Source organism: Syngnathoides biaculeatus, chromosome 21 (genome assembly GCF_019802595.1).
Source record: "Syngnathoides biaculeatus isolate LvHL_M chromosome 21, ASM1980259v1, whole genome shotgun sequence".
In the NCBI taxonomy this organism is placed as follows: Eukaryota; Metazoa; Chordata; class Actinopteri; order Syngnathiformes; family Syngnathidae; genus Syngnathoides; species Syngnathoides biaculeatus.
The window spans coordinates 2,919,083-2,941,402 of record NC_084660.1 but is presented as its reverse complement, the minus strand read 5'-3'; the positions used below and the strand labels follow the sequence as shown (position 1 = coordinate 2,941,402).

At 56.2% G+C, this 22,320-nt stretch overlaps 2 protein-coding genes across 6 annotated transcripts; both read left to right on the top strand.

The window, feature by feature from the left end:
• The first annotated feature begins 101 nt into the window (after positions 1 to 101).
• Positions 102 to 13,142, top strand: spag17 (sperm associated antigen 17). Of its 3 annotated transcripts, XM_061808694.1 has the most exons (51): positions 102 to 337; positions 854 to 994; positions 1,102 to 1,161; positions 1,238 to 1,366; positions 1,471 to 1,606; positions 1,743 to 1,925; positions 2,520 to 2,704; positions 2,767 to 2,919; positions 3,095 to 3,149; positions 3,232 to 3,350; positions 3,517 to 3,651; positions 3,721 to 3,825; positions 3,895 to 4,045; positions 4,118 to 4,324; positions 4,405 to 4,442; positions 4,506 to 4,622; positions 4,684 to 4,838; positions 4,906 to 5,015; positions 5,114 to 5,172; positions 5,255 to 5,494; positions 5,573 to 5,687; positions 5,760 to 5,855; positions 5,922 to 6,056; positions 6,228 to 6,331; positions 6,413 to 6,509; positions 6,588 to 6,721; positions 6,782 to 6,866; positions 6,947 to 7,104; positions 7,167 to 7,287; positions 7,399 to 7,628; positions 7,707 to 7,862; positions 8,062 to 8,207; positions 8,272 to 8,402; positions 8,462 to 8,610; positions 8,682 to 8,849; positions 8,927 to 9,034; positions 9,247 to 9,298; positions 9,371 to 9,461; positions 9,533 to 9,583; positions 9,648 to 9,741; positions 9,839 to 9,956; positions 10,484 to 10,541; positions 10,615 to 10,676; positions 10,747 to 10,883; positions 11,026 to 11,204; positions 11,273 to 11,333; positions 11,412 to 11,559; positions 12,101 to 12,259; positions 12,336 to 12,488; positions 12,783 to 12,933; positions 13,050 to 13,142. In XM_061808694.1, exons 1-49 carry the CDS (start codon positions 227 to 229, stop codon positions 12,362 to 12,364), a joined length of 5,961 nt encoding a protein of 1,986 aa, XP_061664678.1. In that variant the 5' UTR covers positions 102 to 226; the 3' UTR covers positions 12,365 to 12,488; positions 12,783 to 12,933; positions 13,050 to 13,142. The 3 variants fall into 3 exon arrangements, with proteins under 3 accessions (XP_061664678.1, XP_061664677.1, XP_061664680.1); XM_061808693.1 differs by lacking the exons at positions 12,783 to 12,933; positions 13,050 to 13,142 and having other exon boundaries at positions 3,457 to 3,651; positions 12,336 to 12,570; XM_061808696.1 differs by lacking the exons at positions 10,615 to 10,676; positions 10,747 to 10,883; positions 11,026 to 11,204; ... (4 more) ...; positions 12,783 to 12,933; positions 13,050 to 13,142 and having other exon boundaries at positions 3,457 to 3,651; positions 10,411 to 10,526.
• Positions 13,143 to 13,209: 67 nt separating this feature from the next.
• Positions 13,210 to 19,888, top strand: LOC133494668 (transmembrane protein 151B). Of its 3 annotated transcripts, none has more exons than XM_061808698.1 (6): positions 13,210 to 13,334; positions 15,000 to 15,338; positions 15,409 to 15,543; positions 15,635 to 15,774; positions 15,842 to 15,881; positions 16,092 to 19,888. In XM_061808698.1, the coding sequence occupies exons 1-6, from the start codon at positions 13,263 to 13,265 to the stop codon at positions 17,250 to 17,252; spliced, it is 1,887 nt and encodes a 628-aa protein (XP_061664682.1). In that variant the 5' UTR covers positions 13,210 to 13,262; the 3' UTR covers positions 17,253 to 19,888. The 3 variants fall into 3 exon arrangements, with proteins under 3 accessions (XP_061664682.1, XP_061664681.1, XP_061664683.1); XM_061808697.1 differs by having other exon boundaries at positions 13,242 to 13,334; positions 14,997 to 15,338; XM_061808699.1 differs by lacking the exon at positions 13,210 to 13,334 and adding an exon at positions 13,493 to 13,545.
• The last annotated feature ends 2,432 nt before the right edge of the window (positions 19,889 to 22,320 follow it).

The window sequence follows — 22,320 nt, the reverse complement described above, 5'->3', positions numbered from 1 at the left end:
CCAGTTGCTCACATATATATATATATATATATATATATATATATATATATATATATATATATATATATATATCTGCAACTTGCCGGAAGCTGACCCCGCGTGTCGCGGGGCGATGACTTCCGGTGTGGTTGTCATGGGCAACAAGGGACGCGAGGAGACGCCGCAAAGCCAAGCATGAGCGGCGTCGGAATCCCTTCCGCGGCGAACGCCTTCGAGCACCAACGACATGGCCCCCAAGGCAGCTAAGAAAGGCGCAGCGGCCAAGAAGACCGCCGCCGCGCAGGGTCCCGAGGTCCAGACTTGGGAGAGCGGGCTCGCCGGCGCGCAGTTCGACGAGGTTTGTGGGCTATAGGCGCAAAAAAACAAAAACAAAAGTCATGCTCAAAAAGGGAAACGTGGGGAAACCTGGGCACCCTTCTCATTTTCATTTTCATACATTGCATTTATTTGAGGCGGCACGGTCGAGCGCCGGCCTCACAGTTCTGCGGACCGGGGTTCAAATCTGTGTGGCTTTTCTCCGGGAGCTCCAGTTTCCTCGCACACCCCGAAAACATTCTTGCATTCTAAATAGCCCCAAGGTGTGATTGCGAGTGCGACGGTTGTCGACCAGTTCAGGTTTCTGCCCCGCCTCCTCCTCCTCCACGACAGCTCAGATAGGCTCCCGTGGCCGTTGTGTGGATGAGCGGCTCACAAAACGACTGGATGCATTCATTTTGATCACAGTTACAATTTCCAACATTTTTGATTCAAACTTTGGCTCGAATTTGTGCCCTATGAAAAACTCGGACTGAATTTCCTTTTGAATACTTTGAGTTCCGAGCAAACGTCGCGTGTCCTCTCCCTGCGGTCGCAGGAGCACTGGCAAGCGTGCGTCTGCATGGTGGTGGGTCGAGGTCCGCACGACGAGGACCTGATCCAGATGCTGGGCCGGGCCGTGCAGCAACCGCAGCGCAAGCTTTTCAGCTCGCTCTCCTGGGAGGAGACCGAGGCCAAGGTAGCTCACGTGCCCTCCGGCGCATTTCACAATCGGTTGTCCTTCGTCAGCGCCGTCGCGGAAGTGTGAATATGGAGTATCATTTGTTCATTCATCTTTGAACGCAGATCCGCGAATATGGAAACCCAAAAGCAAAAAAACGGGAGACCTTTCCTCAGTACTACGAGGTTGGTGACCGAGACGGAGTTTGCGCGGCACGCCGGTCTTCGGCCTCTCCGAAACGTTGGCTGCGCATCTCTGCAGGTGACGGAGCCCGCCAGGGAGCTGCTGGAGGCCCGAGAGGAGATCTCTGCCGAGCTCATGGCGCAAATTGTCAAGTTTATGCTGCTGCAGATTAAAGACAACGACCAGCAGAGGAGAAAAGCCGAGATCGTGAGAAACCAGGATCAAATCTGCTCTTCGGTTTGGCATTCGCGGTGACCGAACTGTATGCTTTTTTTTTTTTTTTTTTTTTTTTTGGGGGCGATCTTTCTAAGGCTGCAGCGGTTCCACCTCCCACCAAAGAAAAAGCAGGGCCCAAAGGCAAAGACAAGAAGTCAAAGGAAGAGCCACCAGCCAAACCCAAAACCAAGCTGAAACGCAGGGATGATGTCGAGCCACCCAAGTACATAAGTAAACACTATTCTCATTATTCTTACCGCGATTAAGATGATTATTGACGGGACCAAGCCCCGCTGCGATAATAAGTGGTTGCGCCGGTCTCTCGGTCCTGCCCTGACCCGGCGTTCGCCTTTGTGTCGCCGCAAAGACGACGAGCCAACCGACGGCCCCCAGCACTACGTGCTGCTGCTGGGCTTCCACCAGCCTCACCTGGTGGGCACGCTGGACGCCGCCGGCGTGCACGTCGCCAACGTCATCAGGCTGAGTGCGCCACACGCGCCCTGCGTCCAGGACCCGGAGGAAGACCAAGAGGAAGACGCGGAGGCCAACGGTGAGAGGTCAATGGTTTGATTTCGACTCATTGCTGGAAAAAGGCTTGATTCGGGATGGTTCGTTCCGCATTCAAAGGAATTCAGCCGCAAAATGAAATGAACTTTCTTTGTTGACTGCACAAAATGAGATGACGTCGAAAAGCCAAACGCGGTTTCACAAGGTCCAGGTGGAGTTCACGTAGGCGGGCAGATGACAGGACGTGACCTCGTTGTGCTTGTTCCTTCTTCAATCCAGATGCTCGAAACGTCTCCATTCGTTATGTTGGATTGGTGAAGTCTCTCAGACTGTACACCAAATGTAGAAGCTTCCAAAGGGGTTGCGTTGTGATCGAGGTCTCGGGTCTTCCCGTGTTCCATGCTTCCCACGGCTCTCGCGCTCATTGTTGGCTCCGCCCGCCCGTTCTCGTGAACCTCCTCCCTTGCGTCGACCAATCAGCTCCCTCCAGCCGTTCGTGTCTTGTCCAGGTCTTCCTGGTTGTCCGGTCACTCAGTGTGCATGTAGCTCCCTGTTTTCTTTCAGTTCTTGCCTGGCTCAGTTAAAGGTCGGGAAGCGCCGTCTTGGCTTACGTCGCGGTTTTGCCGTTTTCTGTCAGCGGACGAAATGGCTGCCAGAGAGGCGAAGGAGGCGCAGGCCAAGGTGCTGGACTGCTTCTGGGCGGCTCTCAGACAAGTTATAGACAACGGGGGGCCAAACTCCCGACTCCACAACGTGGCTCAGCTGGAGTACGCCGTCCCCGACTCGTTGACGCCCTTTGACCCGCAGGATCCCGAGTCTGTGGTGCGAGACCCCTCGCTTCCCGCGTCGTGACTTTGGCGCTCACGTTTGCCGTCTGCTCGCAGATGGCCGCGGCGACCCAAATGTTTGACGGCGTGGCCGGTCTCATCTACGACTGTCTGGACTGGCGCAGGCAGCACCAGCACTACTTGAACACGGCCAACTTCATACGTGTGCCGTCTGTGGTCTCTGGGCAGGACGCCCCACAGCCTGCAGAGGTAAAAGTTCTTCGTTCGTTCATTGATTCTTGGATGCTCTTCCTTGGGTTGCGTTACTCTTGGCTTTGTGGTTCTTCGCTCACGTTTCAATCTAATTTTCCACCTCCTTGAAAATGTGTTGCACTGACCCATGTAAGCTAGCTAGATCGATTTGTCTTGTTTTTTTTTTTGTCAGACTGGAGCTCCCGTGTCTCCACGCTCTAAGAAATCAGGACGCCCGCCACCCCCGAGTAAGGGCTTTCTTCATCTTCATCATCATTCTCATCGCTTTCATTCCAAGATGACCTTCTTGCGCTTGTCTGTGTGAAACAGAGAAGGCGCCGTCGTCTCTCACCACCGACGTGGACATGAATCACTACAATTGCCTTTTGGAGCACGTCCCGGCCGAGGCCTGCTCTGTGCCGCTCATCTTGCACTGTATGCTGGAACAGGTTTGGACGTCTTTTTCCGGATCGCATCATTGCCGCCGCCTTTTAACCACCTGAGCCCCCCCCCCCCCCAAAGTGAGAACGTCCACCACTGCCTTCGCGTGTCCAGGTTGCGTTGTCAAGTGAACTGTCCCTTCAGTCACACGTACCTGACGACCCCGTCCCCCAGACCGCTCCCGGTTTGGACCATCACGTGGTCGCGCAAATGCTGCACAGCGTCCTGCCTCAGGTGGAAACGGCAGAGGAGGGGAGGGACTTACTGCATACTTTGATGACCACAGTGCAGACGGAAGAAGACAAGGCGGTAGGTACTGTGAATAAGTAACGGCCCCCGGCAGGTTGTCATCCTCCGCTCACTTGCATTCTGGATTAGATGCTTCTGGAGCAGTTTGATGCAGAGGAGACGCCAACGAGGTCGGAGCAGCCCGTCATCATCAGACACCACGACGAAAGAGCACTCCGCTTAATTGGGATAACCGTGAGTCAAATTCGATTCTTTTTGCGGGAGGGGCCCGGTCCCGACTCGCCTTTGCTGCGGTCCCTGCAGGAGATCCAAGGTTTGGATCCAGCCCTGGAGGAGGCTTCCATGATGAAGCGCTCTCCCGCGTGGAAGCTCATCAATTCAGTGGCTCAGCGGCGTTCCAACAGCTCGTGCTGGAGGGCGATCAAACAGCAGCTCCAGCGCCAATGCACCGACGGTCTGAAATCGAAAAGAAATATTTGCCGCTTTTCGAGCAGAGCAGCGAACGTAACTCGACCGCGCTCCACAGACAAGATTTCGTGGCCGCAGGCGCAGCGCCTCTTCCACCAGAGCGTGTTTGAGAGCATGCCGCTGACGGGATTGGATGACGACGGCGTTCTGGCGAAAGATTGCAGACCTCTGGGGATGGTGCAACAGAGCAAAAAACACCCCGTCAATCCCTGGGACAACCCGCTGTCTTTCGCCAAGCAGAAGCTCCGCAACCTGCGCAAGAAATGTGGCGTGCCGCTTCCCTCATTCCGTGAAATGGATTTTGTGTCGACTTTGTCCTGATCTCTCTCTTTCTCTCTGCTACAGCTCCAAAGTTTCTGAACGAAGACTCTGCTCCCACTGAGGTGTTTGGACTGTATTTGAGTCGCCACATGAAAGTAGATCCTGAAACCGATTTTCTCCTGCAGCAAAGCGGCGAGCCCCAGCTTGTCCAGCTCGACCTGTCCGACATTCAGAGTTGCCGACTGAGGTCCCTCTCGGACTGGCACTACGTGGAACGCCACGAGGCCGCCGTCTTACCTCAAGTGAGGAGACGGTGATCTTGTTACCTCCTGGTTCCCTGTGACAATGCGTTTTTTGACGTAGGTCCTCCAGTCATCTGCTCAGGAGTTTCGCTGTCTGGACACACTCAGAGGAAGTCATAATAATGTCCTGTACATTTTCTGCCACAATCCCATGAGTTCTGATCGCTTGTGCAAAGAATTCTGGGATGTAGCTCTTCACACAGATGTCAAATTCAGGTAACGCCGTGTCCCGTGTTGTCAATTTTCCGGCAACGTGATAAATGCGCCGTCGTATTCGTCGTAGGACGTATTTGGAGCACGTAGCAGACACCATCACGGACTGGACCGAAAAAGAGGAGATGAAGAGGCAGTCGTTGGAAGTCAACCATATAAGTCCTGCGCATGTTTCACAAAGTGCGGCGGATATTCGCACCAGATACAATTTTACTCGTTTGCTTGAATGAACAAATCTTTCTGTTGTTCCGGAAATTCTTCTCGAATGAAAATTGCAGATTGGACGGAGGAAGATGAAGAGTCTCGGGGGCCGTTCATCACCAAAAACTCGCTGAAAGTTTGTAGCAAAAAAAAAAAAAAGTAAAGTAATCTCAAAAGCCCACGTGCAAAATATGTTGAGTCGTCATTCCAACTTCCAGGCGTCCAAGCTGGAGGAGGAGCGGCTCAAGGAAGAGGAAGCCAAGAAAGGCAAGAAGCCGGCGAAAGGGGCGCCGGGCAAGAAGCAGCAGGCGGAGGACGTGAAGTCGGCGGAGGCCAAGAAAAGCGACAAATCGGCCACCACGGGCGCCAAGAGCAAAGCCACCACCAACAGCTCGACGACGGCCGCCTCCGACCAGTCGCTTTCCAGTAAAGCGGACGACAAAGAGGAGCCCGCCGCTGTGAGAACGCGGAGCGGCCCAGCGAATGAATGGGATGCCGGCAAAAGCCTTCAGAGTGTGACGCGTCTCACTTTTTAGGGCTTTGCGGGCTTCCACATGGAGGGAATGTTGGTCCATCTGTCAGGCTGTCTCCAGTACATCTTCCCTGCGGCCGGGGGACACGTTACCGTGGAGAAGATCAACTACGTTGAAGGTTTCTCGTTGTCTCATTTCGGAGAGGTGATCATATGATCCGCTGCACTTAACGGCCAGGATGTCGGCGTAGGTTCCAACATGCTAAAAGTGGCGGTGAGGAAAGACGGTCATCACTTCTACACGCACATCAGCCGAGTTACCCGCACACCCAGAAACGACGGCAGAGGTAACGTTCCACAAGATGGTCGGCAATTTGATGGGATGTCGATGACCCTGCTCTCCGCCCCAAAAGAGAATCCCGTCAAGAGCGCCGCAGCCACCAGGCGTTCCTTCTCGGCCCTGCTGGAGAATGACATCCGGCTGTCTTACAGTTTTGAAAGACCGTCCGAAAAGCGCAAAGGTCCTGTTGAAGTGGGGAAAGCTGAAGGTGGAACGCTGTTCCGCATCTAAATATCATGTCAAGTGTGCACAGGATTGTAATGCTCTTTGCGCAAAAACACACGATTCCCTTCGTATGCTCACCCTTTCCAATTCCAGTTCCAAATTTCCCCAAAACGCCCCGTATTCACTTCTCATTGAAATGTCCTCCCTCGTGCAGCCCAAGTAGAGACCCCGAAAGAAATGGAGAAAGGGCAGGAAGAGTCCACAGGAGCGGAGCTGACGGACGCCCCAAAGACCGACGGCGGCCCCGCAGAGGCGCAGGTTTCACACGCTTCGGACCGGCCGTCATATCTGCGCAAATATTGGCTGGGAACGTTTTTTTGTGTGTGTGTGTGTGTTGAGGTGTGTGAAGTCCAAGCCCAAGTGTCCCCGAGTCCTTTCAACAGCCTCAACCTGTCTGTCCCGAGTGGCCTACTTGTGCAGTTTTTGCGTGGAGACGGTCAGTGAGGTCCTTTTCGTTCCCTGCCGGGCAACAAGCCCAAAACCTTTGCGACTGTCCCTTTGTGTGCGCCCGCAGAAGAGCGAGACGTGCTAGTGCGACAGACTTTTCACGTGACGGGCCCCCAGCACCCCTCTCTGGCCAGAGAGGAGTCTCGCACCATCACCTGCCAGGGCACCGTCATCCGATACATGACGGACGGCTCCAGCGAGGTAGACGTGGAAACCTCCCTGAAGCGTCTGGTCTGGTCTTTATTTCGTGGTGCGTTGCAGGTGCTCTTTGCCGACGGCGCGATAAGTTCCAGCTTGGATTCGGGCCCGGTGTGGCTGCAAGAAATCGAAGAAGACATCACCGATGGCAAGGGAACCACACTAAACTCAAGAGAATTTTACGAAGCCCGTCTGCCGCTCTGCCATGTTTGGCGTGTCTGCTTCCAGAACAAAATCCAGAGAAGCAGGTGACGCGTCCGCCGCGAGGCTTTTGGACAACGACGACGCCCCTCGGTACTCGAATCAGCACTGTGGGCAGCACTCACGAGCAGAGCCCCAGCTGCTCTCTTCTCACCTACAAGACGTCAGACGTGATCACTCAAGAGGTGAGATTTGCGCAGCCGCTCACCCGCCGACCCGCACTTAACTCCGTCGTCTCGGCCGCCAGGCGATGCTGAGCCGGGAAGATCTGGTGGTGATGGTGCAGAAGCCAGACGGGTCCGTGTTCGTGGATCACGCGGACGGGACGAGAATCACCACCTTCTACCGGGAGAGGGCGCCGAGCGCGGGTGAGGGAGCGTACGGCGCCATCGCCGCCTCACGTTCGACTCCGCGACTCCGGATTTCACCCGGATGGGAAATCTGTGAGGGGGACTCGGCGTTTGGTGCCCTCTCCGCAGACGACGACGTAAGCGTCGGCGTGACCGGGCGAGACGGGCAGACTTGCGGCGAAGCTGCTCCGAAGGGCGCCAAAACGCACGAGTCCGCCGACGTGCCGAGCAAAGAGAGGGTCCTGATGGTGGAGAACGAGGCCTGCGCCACCGTCTTGATGTACCCCGAACGCCACGTCGCCGAAATCTGGTTGGCGGATGGAACTGTCGTCACCGGGGATCACGAGGGAGATTATCAGGTGGGCTGCTCTCGGTCAGCGCGCGTCAACGCGTCATTCCCGGGGTTCCTTTCGACAGGTCTTTGTTGTCGTCCAAAGGTGATCCCGTCCAGCGTCGGGCTACTGCACATCCAAAAAGACGGGAAATGCGTTTACACCGGCGGACGCCCTGGGGGGGGTCTCCCCTTTTACATTATGAGTCACACTGACGACGTGACTTGTGACATCACGGACGTGGATGGAAACCGCTTTCAGGCGAGTTGCCCTTGACACTTGGAGGGCGCCGACGACGACGGCTGGCTTTCCATTCTGTGGCATTATTTCCGAGCGATCGTAAGGTCGAGCCGTCGGTCGGTCCACTTTTCGTCAAGCTCAGGATTTTCGTCATCCGAAGGCACCGCTGCGCACCAATTTCGGCTTCGGGTTAGGACTCTCGAGTGACAACTCTCTGCAGGTGAAGGAAGACGGTCAGGTGACGGCGCACAACGTTGGACCGGCTCCAAGAACGCTGCAAGAGGGAGATGAGGATGAGGAGGAGGAGGAGGAGGAGGATGAGGAGGGCAAAGGGATGACGTCCAAGCCCAGAGAACACAGTCCCAGGTGACACACCCGGACTTTGCTGGCGTGACAGTCCACTTTTGCGCTCATTGGTCTCTGACCACAGGCTCTTCCTGGTGCATGACGACGGTTCGGGTTCTGAGCTCCTGAGTAGTCAAGCCGTGGTGGAGCTGCTCCAGCAGGCCCGCTCGGACCCCACCGTGGCTCTGCTGAAGGACCCGCTGCCGGACACGCAAGGTGAGCGTTGGGCGGGGTGACGATGGCCGTTTCTACAGAAGCTGTCGCGGCTCCCGCAGGTGAGTTTGGCATCACGGTCCTGAAGCCCAGCATCGAGAGCGCACGGTCCAGGTGGGTGCACGTGAAGACGGACACCGACGCCTTGCTTCAAACGTTCCGCAATCGCAGCAGGCGCGGCTCCCCCTGTTTTGAAGTCCCAGACGGAAAAGTGAGGTCGAGGCTCGACGGTACGGCAAAACCGCAGTCGCAGCTTTTGACCGCGCCCTCTCTCGGCGGCAGAAGGCCGGCAGTCCTTCCTTTGCGACCACGACAGAACCCGGCCCGCAAAAACGAGCCGCGGCCAGCGTAGCCGTGCGCAGCTGCCCCAGAGTCCTGGAAATCAGGGAAGTGTACCAACACCGGCCCTTAAGCAGAAGGCTAAAAAACACAGTGGACATGCGACTGAAGGCACGCGCTGTCTGACAACGCGTCGACGTATTTTTTTTGGGCTGCAATATGACAAACAAATGTTTTGTGTGACGTAGGAATATATTGAGAGTTTGATGGAGAAGGCCCAGCGGTCCGCTGACGTGATGCTCAAGGAGCCTCGCGCTGAAACCGAGCGAGTCCACGCCGGTGTTCTGCTCAGTCAGGTGCCACTAGCGTCGTGCTAACGTAATCGCGCGAAAGGCCGTCGACGAGCTGACGGAAATTAGCGCCACGCGAACACAAACGGCGCAGCAACACATGCAGACAGCTTACAACATTTCTCATGAAGCGAGCAAAATGCGATGAAACGTTGACTCAAAAATTAGCCATCAGTGTACTTTGGAAAGTGCGCTCATCGGCCAGTGTCCCTTTCAAGTCTCTTACAGAGGACGCGCAGGAGACTCGCGCCATTGCCAAAAGGACCCCGGGTAAGGGGAGTCATTCGTCCCGCCTGGATTCAAATGTTCCTTTTGTCTGATTGGCCGCACGTCTGTCCGCAGGGGACGTCGGCGCCCTGTACGGCCAAGCCGTGCAAGCTCCGCCCGAGCCCTCGGACCATTCGGAGGATCCCGCCACGACAGCCAGCGTCAGGTAGCGCCCGCTCTGACGGTTGTCGCCACATCCGCGGGATCTCAACCTTCTCTGCTCTCAACGTCTCGCAGCTGCGCCCGCGTCAAGGAGTCAAAGTGGGCAGAGACGCTGGAACAGTACAGGTTCGGACTGGCGCGCTCACCTTCATTGGTAATGCGGGAGAGGACAAAACTCTGTGTCCCTTAGACAGGAGCTGTTTGAGGTGAAGCAGTGCGTCGACGCTCTGAAGAGGAAGTTTATCGTGCCGTACTTCCACCCGGAAAACGTCGCATTACACCAGGCAAATGCATCACAATGCAAATAAGCCACACTTGTGAGGATCCGCCGGGTAGGTTTGTTGATATGGTCTACGTGTACTGTCATGGTTTTACCTCCAGAATCTTCTCCTCCCTGGGAATCCCGAGACGAGGAGGCCCGGCTTGAGCGTCCTGGACTTCCCCGAGTCAGACCATATGGTAGAAGCCTTGCAGAGGGACGACCTGCAGGAAGAGTATCGTGAGTACACCTTTGGATTTGGCTAGAGAAGGACCAGGTCGCTCAGCATGTCTGCCGGGATTAAGTGTGTTCCTAGTTTTGTCTCACGCGCAAAAACAGGCATCCTCGTGAGGGTCGCGAGGAGGGCGGGGCCTATCCCGGCTGACTTTCCCGAACAATCGGCGGCGGCTCCGCTGTGAAAACGGCTCTTGGGGAAAAAAAAAAAAACACCAATAAAGTGTTTGCGGGGCGGCTGCAAAGCGTTGGCCTCACAGTTCCGAGTCCGATCCCGGTTTTTCCACGTTTCCTCCACGGTCACTGGAGCCTCCAAATTGCCCGTAGGTGTGATTGCGAGTGCGGCTGTTGTCTGTCTCCGTGTGCCCCGCGATTGGCCGGCGACCAATTCGGGGTGTACCCGTGACTCTCGTGAGGATAAGCAGCTCAGTGTTAGGGTTATTTTTCTTTTGTTTTGCAGTACACGGACGTGAGTTCAACTCGGCGACCCCCCCCAAATGAAATCCACTCGTAAGACATTGTTTTCCTCGCAGACGACGTCGCGGTAGCACCGGAGCCGTCGAAGCCGACGCCCCGTTCCGCCAGGGCCAGGTCGGTCGGCGCGTCGCCGCCTCCGCTAAAACGTAATCGTCGGTCGGTGAAAGCAACGCGTGTACGCGCTCAGTCACGCAGCAACGAGGAGGAGCAGCGGCAGGATGGCCGGAATGACGCCGCCGACCGCAGCGGGTACGTTCTCGGGCATTTCGGCCACAGCTCCCGACGCGAGGGTGACTCGTCGTCTGTGGCGCGTATCCAGCTCCGAGCCTTCGGACGGACTCCTCCGGGCCGTCGAGGCCCGGCCGGGCCGACGTCGGCGGGCGGCCCGGGCGGCCGGGGGTCAGACTTCCGCCGTCGATCGTCACCTTCAAACCCTTCAGTGTGCCCAATCGCCACGTAAGACGTACCGTCAACCTCGTTGAACGCGGGGGATACTTTCCAGAATCGTCCGCCGACCGCCCCCGTTTCATGCGAGCGGGGCATCGGTTCGTTTGCAAACGGCGACGTGAACACCGTTGCCGATCGATTCCGTCCTCAGTTCCGCTCCGTGGAGGAGCCGGTCCGGCGCAGGTGTCGCACAATTTCTCTGGCTGACCCCAACGCGATAACCAGAGGCTTCGAGCTGCGCCCGTCCAGCGTCAACTTCGGCGTGCAGAGGGCCGGCACGCCCTTCGCCGTCACTGTGGTCATGAAGAATGTGGGCGTGGACACCTGCAGGTGAGACGGCCCGATCGCCGGGCGCGAACGCGGCGTCCGGCTCGGCTCACGCCGGACTCGTCTCGCAGGTTCCACGTGAAACAGCCTCCGATCTCCTCGGGCCTCCGTGTCAAGTACCTTCCGGGACCCGTGAGTTCAAAGACGCCCGTGCGAGCGGCGCTTCTTCAAACGCTTGCGCTGAGCGGATCTCGCCGTGCGCCGGTCTAGGTACCGGCGGGCTTGCAAGTCGAACTGAAAATCGAGCTGTTCGCCATGTGCGACGCGCACGAGGGCTACGCGGATCCGACCAAGTACATCTCCCACGACATCGTCATCCCCACGGAGACCGACATCATCTATCTGCCCGTCACAGCCAATATCCTGCCAAATATGCGCCGCCGTCGAAAACGTACGTCGCGAGGGGCGGGAGGAAGCGTCGTCGCAATGCCGACGTCCCAGTTTTGACACTACGCTCGTGGTACCCCAAACAACTTTTTGGGGACTTGCAAGCAATATTCGAATGCAAAGAACGATTCGACATTTGGCAAAATCTTCTGTACTCAACGGCCCAGGAGTGACCCCCCCCCCCGTGATTGGTCGCCAGCCCGCCGGGGCTGTAATCCGATTGGCCGAACGAGTCTCCGAAATCAAACGCCGGCGTCTCGTCCGTCTCCACAGCGGCGGTCTCTGGTGCGCGCGGAACTAAAGATTAAAAAGTGGAATATGACAAGACGAACGTGCTGTGTGTCAAATCAGCATTTGTTTGCCTCGTCAATGCTAACGAGTGCTCGTAACGGGACGGCTTTCAACCCCGTCAAAATAAAGTCAACGGTAAAACAAAAAGTCACTTCAAAATAAGTGCCTGGGATTGGCGTCGGAAAAAGTGCTCTTCTATCTGGCATCCTTGACTCGTGTACCCATTCTTCCCGAGAGCTGGTACGACATTTGGTCCCGAGATGGCTACGGCGGGTGCAGCAGGAGACCCCCGGGGCCCCCCGAAGGATCCCGCGGCCCCCCGCCGTGGCGGCAGCCGGCCAGCTCTCGGGGGCCCGCCGCCGCCGCCGCCGTCAACGCAGGTACGGATATTTGCAGAAAGTCAAGCAAAACACGGCCAAGCGCCTCTCACGGGCTATCGTTTCTCTTATCCGACAGGGCACCATAAACGCACCGCTAGCCTGTAACGAGCACACGAATTCCCGCAAAAAGCAGTCGGCGCTGTATGTAAAGTCCGTTTGCCAATAAAAGTGCTCAAGTCTGTGCGTGTGTTGCTTCTATTCTTGTCGAGATGATGCGGCCGGGACTCAGGTAAGCGCTTCCCTTCAAATCGGTCTCTTTTTGGCTTGCTAACGATACGTGACGTGAGCGAGGTGAGGTGGAGTGTCGATGGCGGCTACGCTAAAGCGGCTAGCTGCTGCCAAATGTTCAGAGACACCAGAGAATGGTTTTCATTGAATTTGAAGTTGAAAGTTCTGTGTTTTTATTTACAAATGTGCAAAGCATAATGCTAATAGTCACACTGCAGCTTTTGCTACGTGACTGTCACTCGGATATATTTTTGTATTTGTATGAACCAAAATGCCGTCTTTTGGTCCTCCACAGGGCGAGTGGAAGGCGTGCTGAAAATGTGTTTGAATGATAACTGACAGGAAAGAAGGTCTCGAGCGGCGCAATCCTCCATCCGCCGTGCCCACGCGCGCGCGGTCGCGAGCCTGCCTTTGCGGAGCGCCGATGACGTCAGAGAAAGCGCAAGGTGCACAAAATCGAAGCGGCGCTGTCAAGCAGCTTCGGCCGCTTGCTGTCTGCCGTCGTTGCGTCTCCCGGAACTAGGACGCCGCGTGACTTTGTGTTTTTTTTTTTTTTTACCAGGAAGGGGGGTGGGGGCGGCCGACGATGGCGGGTTGCCGCAGGCGCCGACATGGAGAAATCGGACACCGACTTGCGGCGGATGAGCTGACCGGGGTGACCGAGCCCGCTGCTCCACCCGGGAGGAGGTGCCTGGCTTTGGACGCAGCCGCCGCCGCCGCCGCCTCTGCCCGCTTCTAGACCGGGGGGTGGGGGGTGGGAGGAGGAGCAGGGAAGATGCGGCCGGAGGAGGAGAGGGCCGCCGCACAGCAGCCCATTTTGGGCGAAGAAGGTTCGGGACGAGAGCAGGTAAGGACGCCGCAAGACACCTTTTCGCCGGGATAGCACAAGCCAGTCAAGGACACTCGTCGTCTTTGACGTCATCAAACCCGGGCGCCGATGCAGTACCGTGTAAGGCTTAGTGTTGTGCTGCTGCCGATTGCCCAAAAGTTGACTTTGGTCCTGCTCAAACTCGCAATAACTGCGGGCAAACATCAAAATATGTCAGCCAGCTGACAGGGTGGGCATTTTTTTTGCTTGGTGGAGGGGGGGGGGGGGGAATGATTGATGTATGCCAAGCGGAGATATAATATGAACAAAACGTCAGGGGAAATGTTCATTTCAGCCTGATGTGGGACATGTGAAAAATGTAAACAATTGTAAATATGGCAGCTTGCAGTCAGGGTGGACATGTTAGCATTGAATTGAATTGAAATTTATTGCTATTCTACGTAGTTGGACATGGACGTCTCGACTGTATTGCGTGCGTGTGTGTCCGCCGCCATGACTGCGGCCTTCCTGTTTGGGGCCGGCGCGGCGGCGGCGGCGGACGATTTGTCCGTTTACTTGCAGCTCCCGCCCGAGCAAGCACTTATCTCATTTGCCTTCAGTCAATAGTCAGCTGCCAGAGTGCAGTCGAGTCGTTTGTCCATTTATTCCGGTTTTATGTTCATAACTGCGAGCGTTTCTGCGCTCTTAAAAAGAAATAGGACACCCTCAGGTGCCCACGTTAACGGTTTGCACGACGGCTAACGCAAACGCTCCTCCGCTTCGTTCGCCGTACGCCCACGCGCCGGCGTTTGCTAATTCCAGCTTCCTCCAGTCGCACCTCGGCACCGGAAGCACCGTCGGTGCGAAGTCCTCCCCGGGGTGCAGACGGAGAAGAACCGCCAGCTCGGTTTTAGAAGCAGGTCGGGACCCGAATCGATGGGCGTTCTCCCGACGGCCGTGCCCGTATGATCCGACATCGGCGCGGGAGACGTTCTTCCCGGCAGAGAAGCGGAATACGAAAAGTATTCACGTGGACAGATTGTTTTACGCTGCTACACTTGTTGAGGTTTCATGGGACACCATCGCTGATTCTGAAGTCCCTGCAAAGATGACGTTGACGCGTCGGCGCTAAAAGGTGATTGGACGAAATGGTTGGCGTCAACATGGATGCGCCGGAAGCAGAATAGACTTGCGATTGAAAAGAAGAATTGAGCTCGCGAATGTCGGCCGGTCCTCTGCCGAGATTTTAGTTGAGCGTCTTCAGCGGGGACGGCGGAGGGTGGTTGAAGGAAGGAAGGAAGGAAGGAAGGGGACGACTGAATATTTCAGGAAGGACAAAGATGACATAAACGCGGGCAGGACGATGTGCAAGTCACACTCCAACGGGATCTGGCAGAACGATTTCTGGTCGGAGACTGCTGGCGTGTGGCCTTCAAGTGCGCTCGTCAAAAGCAGAGAGAGAAGCGTTGCCCGGCGCTGGTCCTCCTCCAAGCAGCCTTCTCAGCTAAATTATTCACGGGCATGGCGATGCTGCGCACTTAGCCACCCATTAACTGTTTGCGTGTGCGCCGCGATGCATTCAGGGCGGTAAATGCGTCCGTTTTGGTCACGACTGCGAGCTTACGCGTTGCGAAATGCGACGCCCTCAACCAAGCGGGAAGGTCGTCGTCGTCGTCGTCTCTTTGAAAGGGCTTTCCTCAGCAGCGGCCGATCCGGCAGTCGGCGGCGTCGTCCCTGTGCCGGGAGTCCCACTGGAAGTGCCTCCTCCTGACCCTCCTGATGTACGGCTGCTTCGCCACGCTCACCTGGTGCGCCCTGTGCCGCGTGCCCGTGCTCAGCTCGTCGCCGGTGCGCGCGGCCGCCGCCGACGGCAACTCCACCTCGGCCGCCTTCTACAGCGACGTCCGACGCCTGGAGAGCCCGTGCTCCAGCGGCTACCTCTACATCCCGCTGGCCTTCCTGGCGATGCTTTACGTGGTCTACCTGGTGGAGTGCTGGCACTGCTTCTCCAAGACGGCCGTCTTGGCTCACGCCGAATTCCAGGTCGGCGCGGCCGTCCGGGGGTCTCTGTCGGGGGACGTGGCTCACGGCGCGGGAATTTGTCGACACGCAGGACGTGTACGAGCGGGTGCGGCGGCTCCGGCAGGCCACGCCCTGCATTTGGTGGAAGGCCATCAGCTACCATTACGTGCGGAGAACCAGGCAGGTGACGAGATATCGCAACGGAGACGCGTACACCACCACGCAGGTGAGCGTCGCTGCGTGAAAGAATCGCCGAACGAACCCGCCGTGCCTTTGTCGAGGTCCAGTTTTGACTTAGCGAATGCGTGCCTTTGAAGGTCTACCACGAACGGGTCAACACTCACGCCTCCAGCTCGGAGTTGGACTACACCCGCTACGGCGTCAAAGACGTGTCGAAGGAGCTGCTGGACCTGCAGTTGCACTCGGCGGTCCGACTCCGTTTCACCAAGTGCTTCAGGTGGGACCGATGGTTCACGTTGCGCCGATCGGTGCCAACGTCCGGCTAATTCGTTGCCCGTCCTCAGCTTCTCCAGCGCACGGGCCGAGGCCGCCTATCTCACCCAGGTAAGTCGCCTGGAAAAGCACAATTGGGTCCGAGTCCGGTCCCGCCACGTGACTCGAGTCAGACATAAGTCAATCTCGGCACGAAAGACTCAACTTGACCTTTCCAGCTAACGGCCTTAGCAAAGAAACGATTCGACGCGATAGGACTGATTTTATTCATAATCGCGTCACGTCACAGATTCTCACCTCCGCTTTGCTTCCCGTCCCAAGCGAGCGCGCTTCTTCGGTGAGAACGAGGGCCTGGACGACTACATGGAGGCCCGCGAGGGGATGCACCTGAAGAACGTGGACTTCCGCGAACACATCCTGGCCTTCCCGGATCCCGCTCACCAGCCGTGGTTTTCCAGGTACAGAGTCTTCTGGCTGGCCTCGGCGTTCCTGCTGTCGTGGCCGCTGCGGGTGGTGTCCGAGTACCGCACGGCCTACGTGCACTACCACGTGGAGAAGCTGTTCGGCGAGGACGAGGATCTCGCCGGGACGGGCCTTTGCGTCGGGGGCGGGCTGGGACTGGGCGTCGGGAGGGAAGCGGAGACCGAGAACGGAGGAGCGGGGGTGGCTCCGAACGGGTCCAGCTACAGAGCCATCTCCCGGGTCAACACGGTGGACATGACCGAGCTGGAGTGGCACATCCGCTGTAACCAGCAGATGGTCCCCAGCTACTCCGAGGCCATCCTAATGGACCTGGACGCGACCGGGGTGACCAACCCCGCCTCTTACACGCCCGTGTCCGTCCCCGGCTCGGAGGGCAACTGGCCTCCCCCGGCCCTGCCTGTGGCGTTCAACTCCACGTACCTCCTCCAGAGCTGCCCCCGATGTAGACGGACCACGTCCAGCTCCAGTCTGCCCTCCCGACTGAGGGCGCCGACGGGAACGGCGGCCCTGCTCAGCGCTACTGTGGCGGGCTTGAGGGCGGCCGGGCGCGGCGGGGCGGTCGGGGGCCGCTTGGTGCTCAGCCGAAGTGGATTCTCCTTGGGGAGGCTCGGAGGAGGGAGACGGAACAGCCTGCTGCATTCGCGGAGCGTGGGCGGTGAGCTGGCGGGAAGTCGGGAGGACGGAGCGGGCGGCGGAGGCGCGGGCGCGGGGGGGTTCCTGGGGTTGGGATCCAGGCAGGTGGACGAGGAGACGCGAGGTGTGCTGGAGGGAGAAGGGGGTGAGGATGAGGATGAGGAGGTGGAGGTAGAGGAAAGTAGAAGGGAGGGTGGGGGCGGAGAGAGGGACGAAGAACCCGCCGAGCGAGGCGCAGGCGCTGGCGCTGGCGCAGGCGCGGGCGCGGGGCAGAGGGATCGTCCGCCTTCTTACCAGGATGCCTTCTTCTTCCCTGTACTGATCATCCACGGAGATGAGAGCTGCCACGCGGGGGACCGCCTGTGAACCCCCAAAACGCTTCGGAATCAATCCCCCGGCTGTGTTTGGAATCGTTCGCTCTTTTCAACAAGTTCCTCCACAACTTACTGAACTCGTTCCATTTGATTTTTTTTTTTTTTTTTTTTCGTTCCGTCACTTGCATCTCAAATCTTCTGGAAATTCCATTCGACTTTTCCGTCCTCCCGTCATCCAGCAAACGTTTTTGTGACATGACTGGGAGATGACAATCAGAACTGCTTAAGTGCGCTACAGGAAATTCTGGGGCTGAAGGTTTCTAACACTGTGACATCAATGCCACTTTCCTTTGCCCGTCTATGGCATTTTGCATTGTGTTTCAGAATCACGCTAGCAGACTTTTGTCAAAGTTTGGTGAAATTCTTTTCCGTTTAGCTTGACAGGGAAATTGAATTTGGAGAGGCAAGAAATAGCACAAAGTTGTTGTTGTTTTTTTTTTTTAAATATAGCGGACTGCAGTGTAAATCTGCAAAGAACCGACCCCCATCCAAAGAGTTCCGCGGTTGCCGATAGGTGGCGATAAAGCAATTTTGGTTCTCTTGAACAAGGCTATGGCCGCCCCCCCCCCCCCAAACTTGGGCCCTTCCGCCAAAGCAATACTTTTATATTTGGTCCGCGCGGCTTTCGCCTGAGCACAGGGGTTAGACGTAGGGTAGTCGACGCCCCCCCCCCCCCCCCCCCGAATTTGCTAAGGTTGGGGTCCACCGTGTCGGTTGGTCGCTTTCTACTCGTGTGTACGTACACTGGCCAACTCCCTTTTAAAAAGCACTACGAGCGATTCCGGACACAGCCACAGTGAGGCGACGCAGAACTATCTATGCAAGAGCAGGAAGTCGGGAGGGGACCACAACCGGCTGGCCACTACGTCCTCGACGTACGTCGCACGGACGGAGCACAAAAGCGAGCGCCGAAAAAAAGATCAATTTGGTGCTGATCCAAATCGAGTCGAGGAGGATGTCAATAACTCCAAATGTTGCGGCGGCGTCCGTTTCCATCGGGTCGACGGAAGTCCACGCGCCACGGAAAACACACAACTCTGCATTTGATCATAGAAAGACGTTAGCTGCCAAAAGGATCCAATCCAGAGAAGAAAGATGACAAAACTCCCCCTCCCCTCCCCTCCTCTGCAAAAAAGAACAGAAGAAGTACGAAACCCACAAACGTTTTTTCCTTATGATTTGACGGAATCCACTCCACTCTTCTATCCGGAACCGGTTGTGTGCGTATGCGCTCAGTCGCGCTTTCAGATCGGAAACGGATCCAAAACGCGAGTCGCTTCGATCTGGCGGGTCAAAAGCGTGGCGACGCCTTCGTGTTTAGCCCCAGTCCGCATCCGGGCCGGGATCACGCAGTCACGTGACACGAGACCGCGGAGGGGGGGGACGTCTCGAGGCTGGAACGCCAGTCCAGTATTTTGGTGGTTTGAGGGAGGACGGGGAACTGGTGCAAGGGGCGTTGCGGTCGCTAGAGGGCAGCAAAGTTCCGTCGTGCACTTTTGCCGAGCGCGAGGGCGCCACCCGAACCTTTTGAATGTTCTTGATTTCCCGCACGGGTCAATATTACTCCAACGAGAGCAGAGTGACGACGGCGCACGAGCGGACCGGTTTTTGGCTGTCCGAACTCTGAGCTTGAATTCAAGGATGCGGGAATTCCAGCCATGCCACGAATGTCATTTGTTCCGTGACCGCAATGCAAGGAAACTTGACATTCGTGCGTTCCCACACATCCTGAAATAAATCAACACACCGTTTTGGAATACGTCTTTTCATTCATTTTCATGATATTGTACTTCATAAAGGCATACAGTAAGGAGATAATGCAATGTAATGTAAAACAACAACTTTTTGCTTCACATCAATGGACACAGCGCTGCTCCTTCTGACGTATCATCCAAATGTATGCATGCGCTCAAAGCTCCGCAGTTAGTTGCAGTCATATTAATCGGCAACATCGATGCTGTTTTGTCAGCCCCTTTTCGGGGTGTTTTTTGCATTTTGCGTTTGTCAGCGTCCAGCTCGACGGGACTGTTTGCAAACAAAACAATGTACACGGCGTGTAATTTGGACACTGGAATCATCTTGAAATCTCACACTTTCTTTATGATGATGATGATGATGATGATGCTGATGATTGGAAGTCCTCCACAATCTGCAGAACTGCTCCTTGTCGTTCTGTTCCGTTCACTGCCAGAACAGAACCGTGCTCATATCTCAAAAGCCCGCAACGGCATTTGATTGATTTATTTTTATTTCTGGGTTGATATCCGTCATAAGGTAGTAGGACGACTTTGTCGTGTTACTAGTGCAGAACTACTATGACGTCAAATTCAGCAGTTGGCCGCGTTGTCAACAAGTTTTGAACGCAGCGACGCCAAAGCAAGTCGTTTGTCAGCTGACCAATCAGGAGCATAAAAGAGGGGAGGGAAGCACAGTGACGTCACTGAAGCGGCGAACGAGACTGCCACCGTGTGACCGACGCCAGTTTCGCACATTTTCAAGACAAGGAGCAATTCATTCCGGGAGGGGTTTTGGATGCAAGCAAATTGGTTGTGATTATTTTTCAATGTTCCTCGAGCAAATTGTTGTCAGGGGTCACGTGACGCGACGGCGTCCGAAATAAAAGTCTGCTACAGGAAAAAAAAAAACGCAAAGCTGGCTCGTTGATCATCACCAATCAATGATTTCATGGATTGATTATCGACTTGTTTACTCGCTTGCTGTGTGAATTGATCAAAGTGACGATGCTTGGTTTTCAAGCAATGATTTTTGCGCGTGTGACTCTGGGGTATTATTATTATTTTATTCCGTGTAATGAGTAATAACCATCTGCGGTGAGTATGATGTCGTCTTTGTGGGGGGGGGGGGGGAAGGGGGTCATGTTATTGGCTATTGATTGGGAACTTCTCCAGGTGATTGACCTGGAGTTGCGTTTTATGTGGAGTGAGCCGTCGTGCTGCACGCGATCCCGCGACTGGAGAGTTTGGTCTCCCGCGCGTTTTTTTTTTTTTTTTTTTTTTTTTGGGGGGGGGGGTTGGGGGGGACAAGGACGGTGGTGGAAAACACGTGTCATGACTTATTCCGACTGGCTCGGTCGCAGCCGGGCCCAGATTGGTTGCAGATGGCAGCAGGCGAGCGCGGCAGCTGCTTCCTTGATGCAGTTTTTAAAAAAAATTTCGAGAGTCCCGCCGGACTGACGGAAAAGGTGCAAAAATGCCAAGGGAAGGCCTCGGCTCAGAAAGCGGCATCACGGGTCCACTTGCCAGATGAAAATCGGCCGATTCTTTGGAAGCCTCGACGACAACGTCGGTCACTTTCGGAAGTGGGACATTCACGGCTGTGAAATTGAACGGTTCCGACTGCGAGCCGCTCCTCTTCGCCCGTGGCGAGTTTTGGAAACGGCGCGGCTTTGATTTCTCAATGGGAGCCGTTTGGAAGTCGAGTACTGGCGAGGACTGCTTTTTGTGCGCGTGTGCACGTGCGTCTCTTTTCCAGCACGGCATCCGCGATTCCATCCAACATGGAAGATTGCGGTCGGGTCGAACGAGAAGTGGCATTTCTTTGCAGAACGCGACGAGCCACTTCTCTCTTTGCGGCCCCGGACGAACCGGCGTGCAGTTTCCAAGCAACGGCGGCTGAATTACAATCTTCCGCTGGTGCCGGCGCAACAAACGACATGTCGGCCGCTGCGAGGCCGCCAACAGGTGCGCTTGTGTATATCACACGCAAAGCTTTCCGCGAGGATGAAAACCGGACCCTGAAACAAACGGCGCAGGCTGTGCGGCTGTTTTTCTGGGCCGCCATGGCAACGGGAGATGGCCTCCCTCAATTGGGCGTGCTACGACCGTTTACTCCGCGCTCTCCATGTCCATTTTATGCTCCCTCTACTAATATGTTCTTTGATCTTACAAGTGGAACAATTCAGCCGCACTATTGTGAGAAATGCCCCCCCCCCCCCCCCCAAACTACCAGTGCCATATTTGGCCTACAAATGGCACCTGAAAATGGCCCCGTCGGCTTTTATCGATCTTAAGGTCCACGGGCGTGGACTCGTATGCTATTTGCCGGTCCGCCGTGATTGGAGTGCGGACTCGGCGTAAATGCCAAGTGGCGCTGGAAATGTTAAATAAGGACAACGCCGCCGATGAACACAAAGGCACGCGCGAGGGGGCGGGAAGCTGATTTTCGACAGTTCGTCGTGCCCACCCGGAGGGCGTTTGCGAACAGCCGGAAAAGTGCGCGTAGCGCCGGTGCCCCCTTTGCGATAAGGCGGGATTTGGAGCAGATGCTGTCAATTTTCCGACGGATTTTTTTCTATCCCCCGAATGTACGTTTTTACAATGGCGATTTCTTGTCATACTAAGACGGCTCCGACTCCCGGAGACAAATTCCTCGTGCGTGTCATTTAACGCTGATTGTCGTTGGATCAGTGGGCTACGAGAAAACGATGCGACGGGCATCAAGTTTCCCACTTTTGCCCTCCATCAACAGCCAAGCATTTTTTTTTTGTGCTTGTTGCTATATTTGTATGCTAGTTGCGCTCTAAACTGAATAATTCACGACCCCCCCCCCCCCCCGGGGCAGTTCACGGCTAATTAACAAAGGAGCTCGGTGCCAGGGCCCGCTCGGCACTAGCGGATGTGACGCAGGTTCCGCGAGCGATTCGTGAGGCGGGAGAGCGATCCGTCTCGGATTTACTCACGGCTCGGTTAATCGGAGGCCGGATGGCGTGGGGGGTTCTCGGCGATCAGCTCGTGAAACTGCGGTGATCGAAACCCCGCCCGCATGCCGACAGACCGCCGGATTTCACGCCGATCTGCCACAGTCCAAAAATGTCTCATTCGTCTTCTTTGATTTCTCTGCTCCATCCGCACTCTCGCTCTCGATCGGCGCTGTCGCCCGGCGAGATAAAAACATTTACTGTCCAAATTTCCCCCGAGGGGCACTTCTCAATGAGGCGACGCGTCGGACAACGTTTTGGGGGGGGGGGGGGGCTGAGATGAAGGGGCAGGCTTGTAGGATACCAGGAGCAGCTCGAAAGCTTCGTTCACGTTCCCCATTTT

Excerpts from the sequence above, each read along its gene's own strand:
- spag17 (XM_061808693.1), top strand. The coding sequence starts at position 227 with ATGGCCCCCAAGGCAGCTAAGAAAGGCGCAGCGGCCAAGAAGACCGCC. Across the intron at positions 4,839-4,905 it reads CACACAGATGTCAAATTCAG|GACGTATTTGGAGCACGTAG; the intron begins GTAACGCCGTGT and ends TATTCGTCGTAG. Across the intron at positions 6,722-6,781 it reads TGACGGACGGCTCCAGCGAG|GTGCTCTTTGCCGACGGCGC; the intron begins GTAGACGTGGAA and ends GGTGCGTTGCAG.
- LOC133494668 (XM_061808697.1), top strand. The coding sequence starts at position 13,263 with ATGCGGCCGGAGGAGGAGAGGGCCGCCGCACAGCAGCCCATTTTGGGC. Across the intron at positions 15,339-15,408 it reads TGGCTCACGCCGAATTCCAG|GACGTGTACGAGCGGGTGCG; the intron begins GTCGGCGCGGCC and ends GTCGACACGCAG. Across the intron at positions 15,882-16,091 it reads AGGCCGCCTATCTCACCCAG|CGAGCGCGCTTCTTCGGTGA; the intron begins GTAAGTCGCCTG and ends TCCCGTCCCAAG.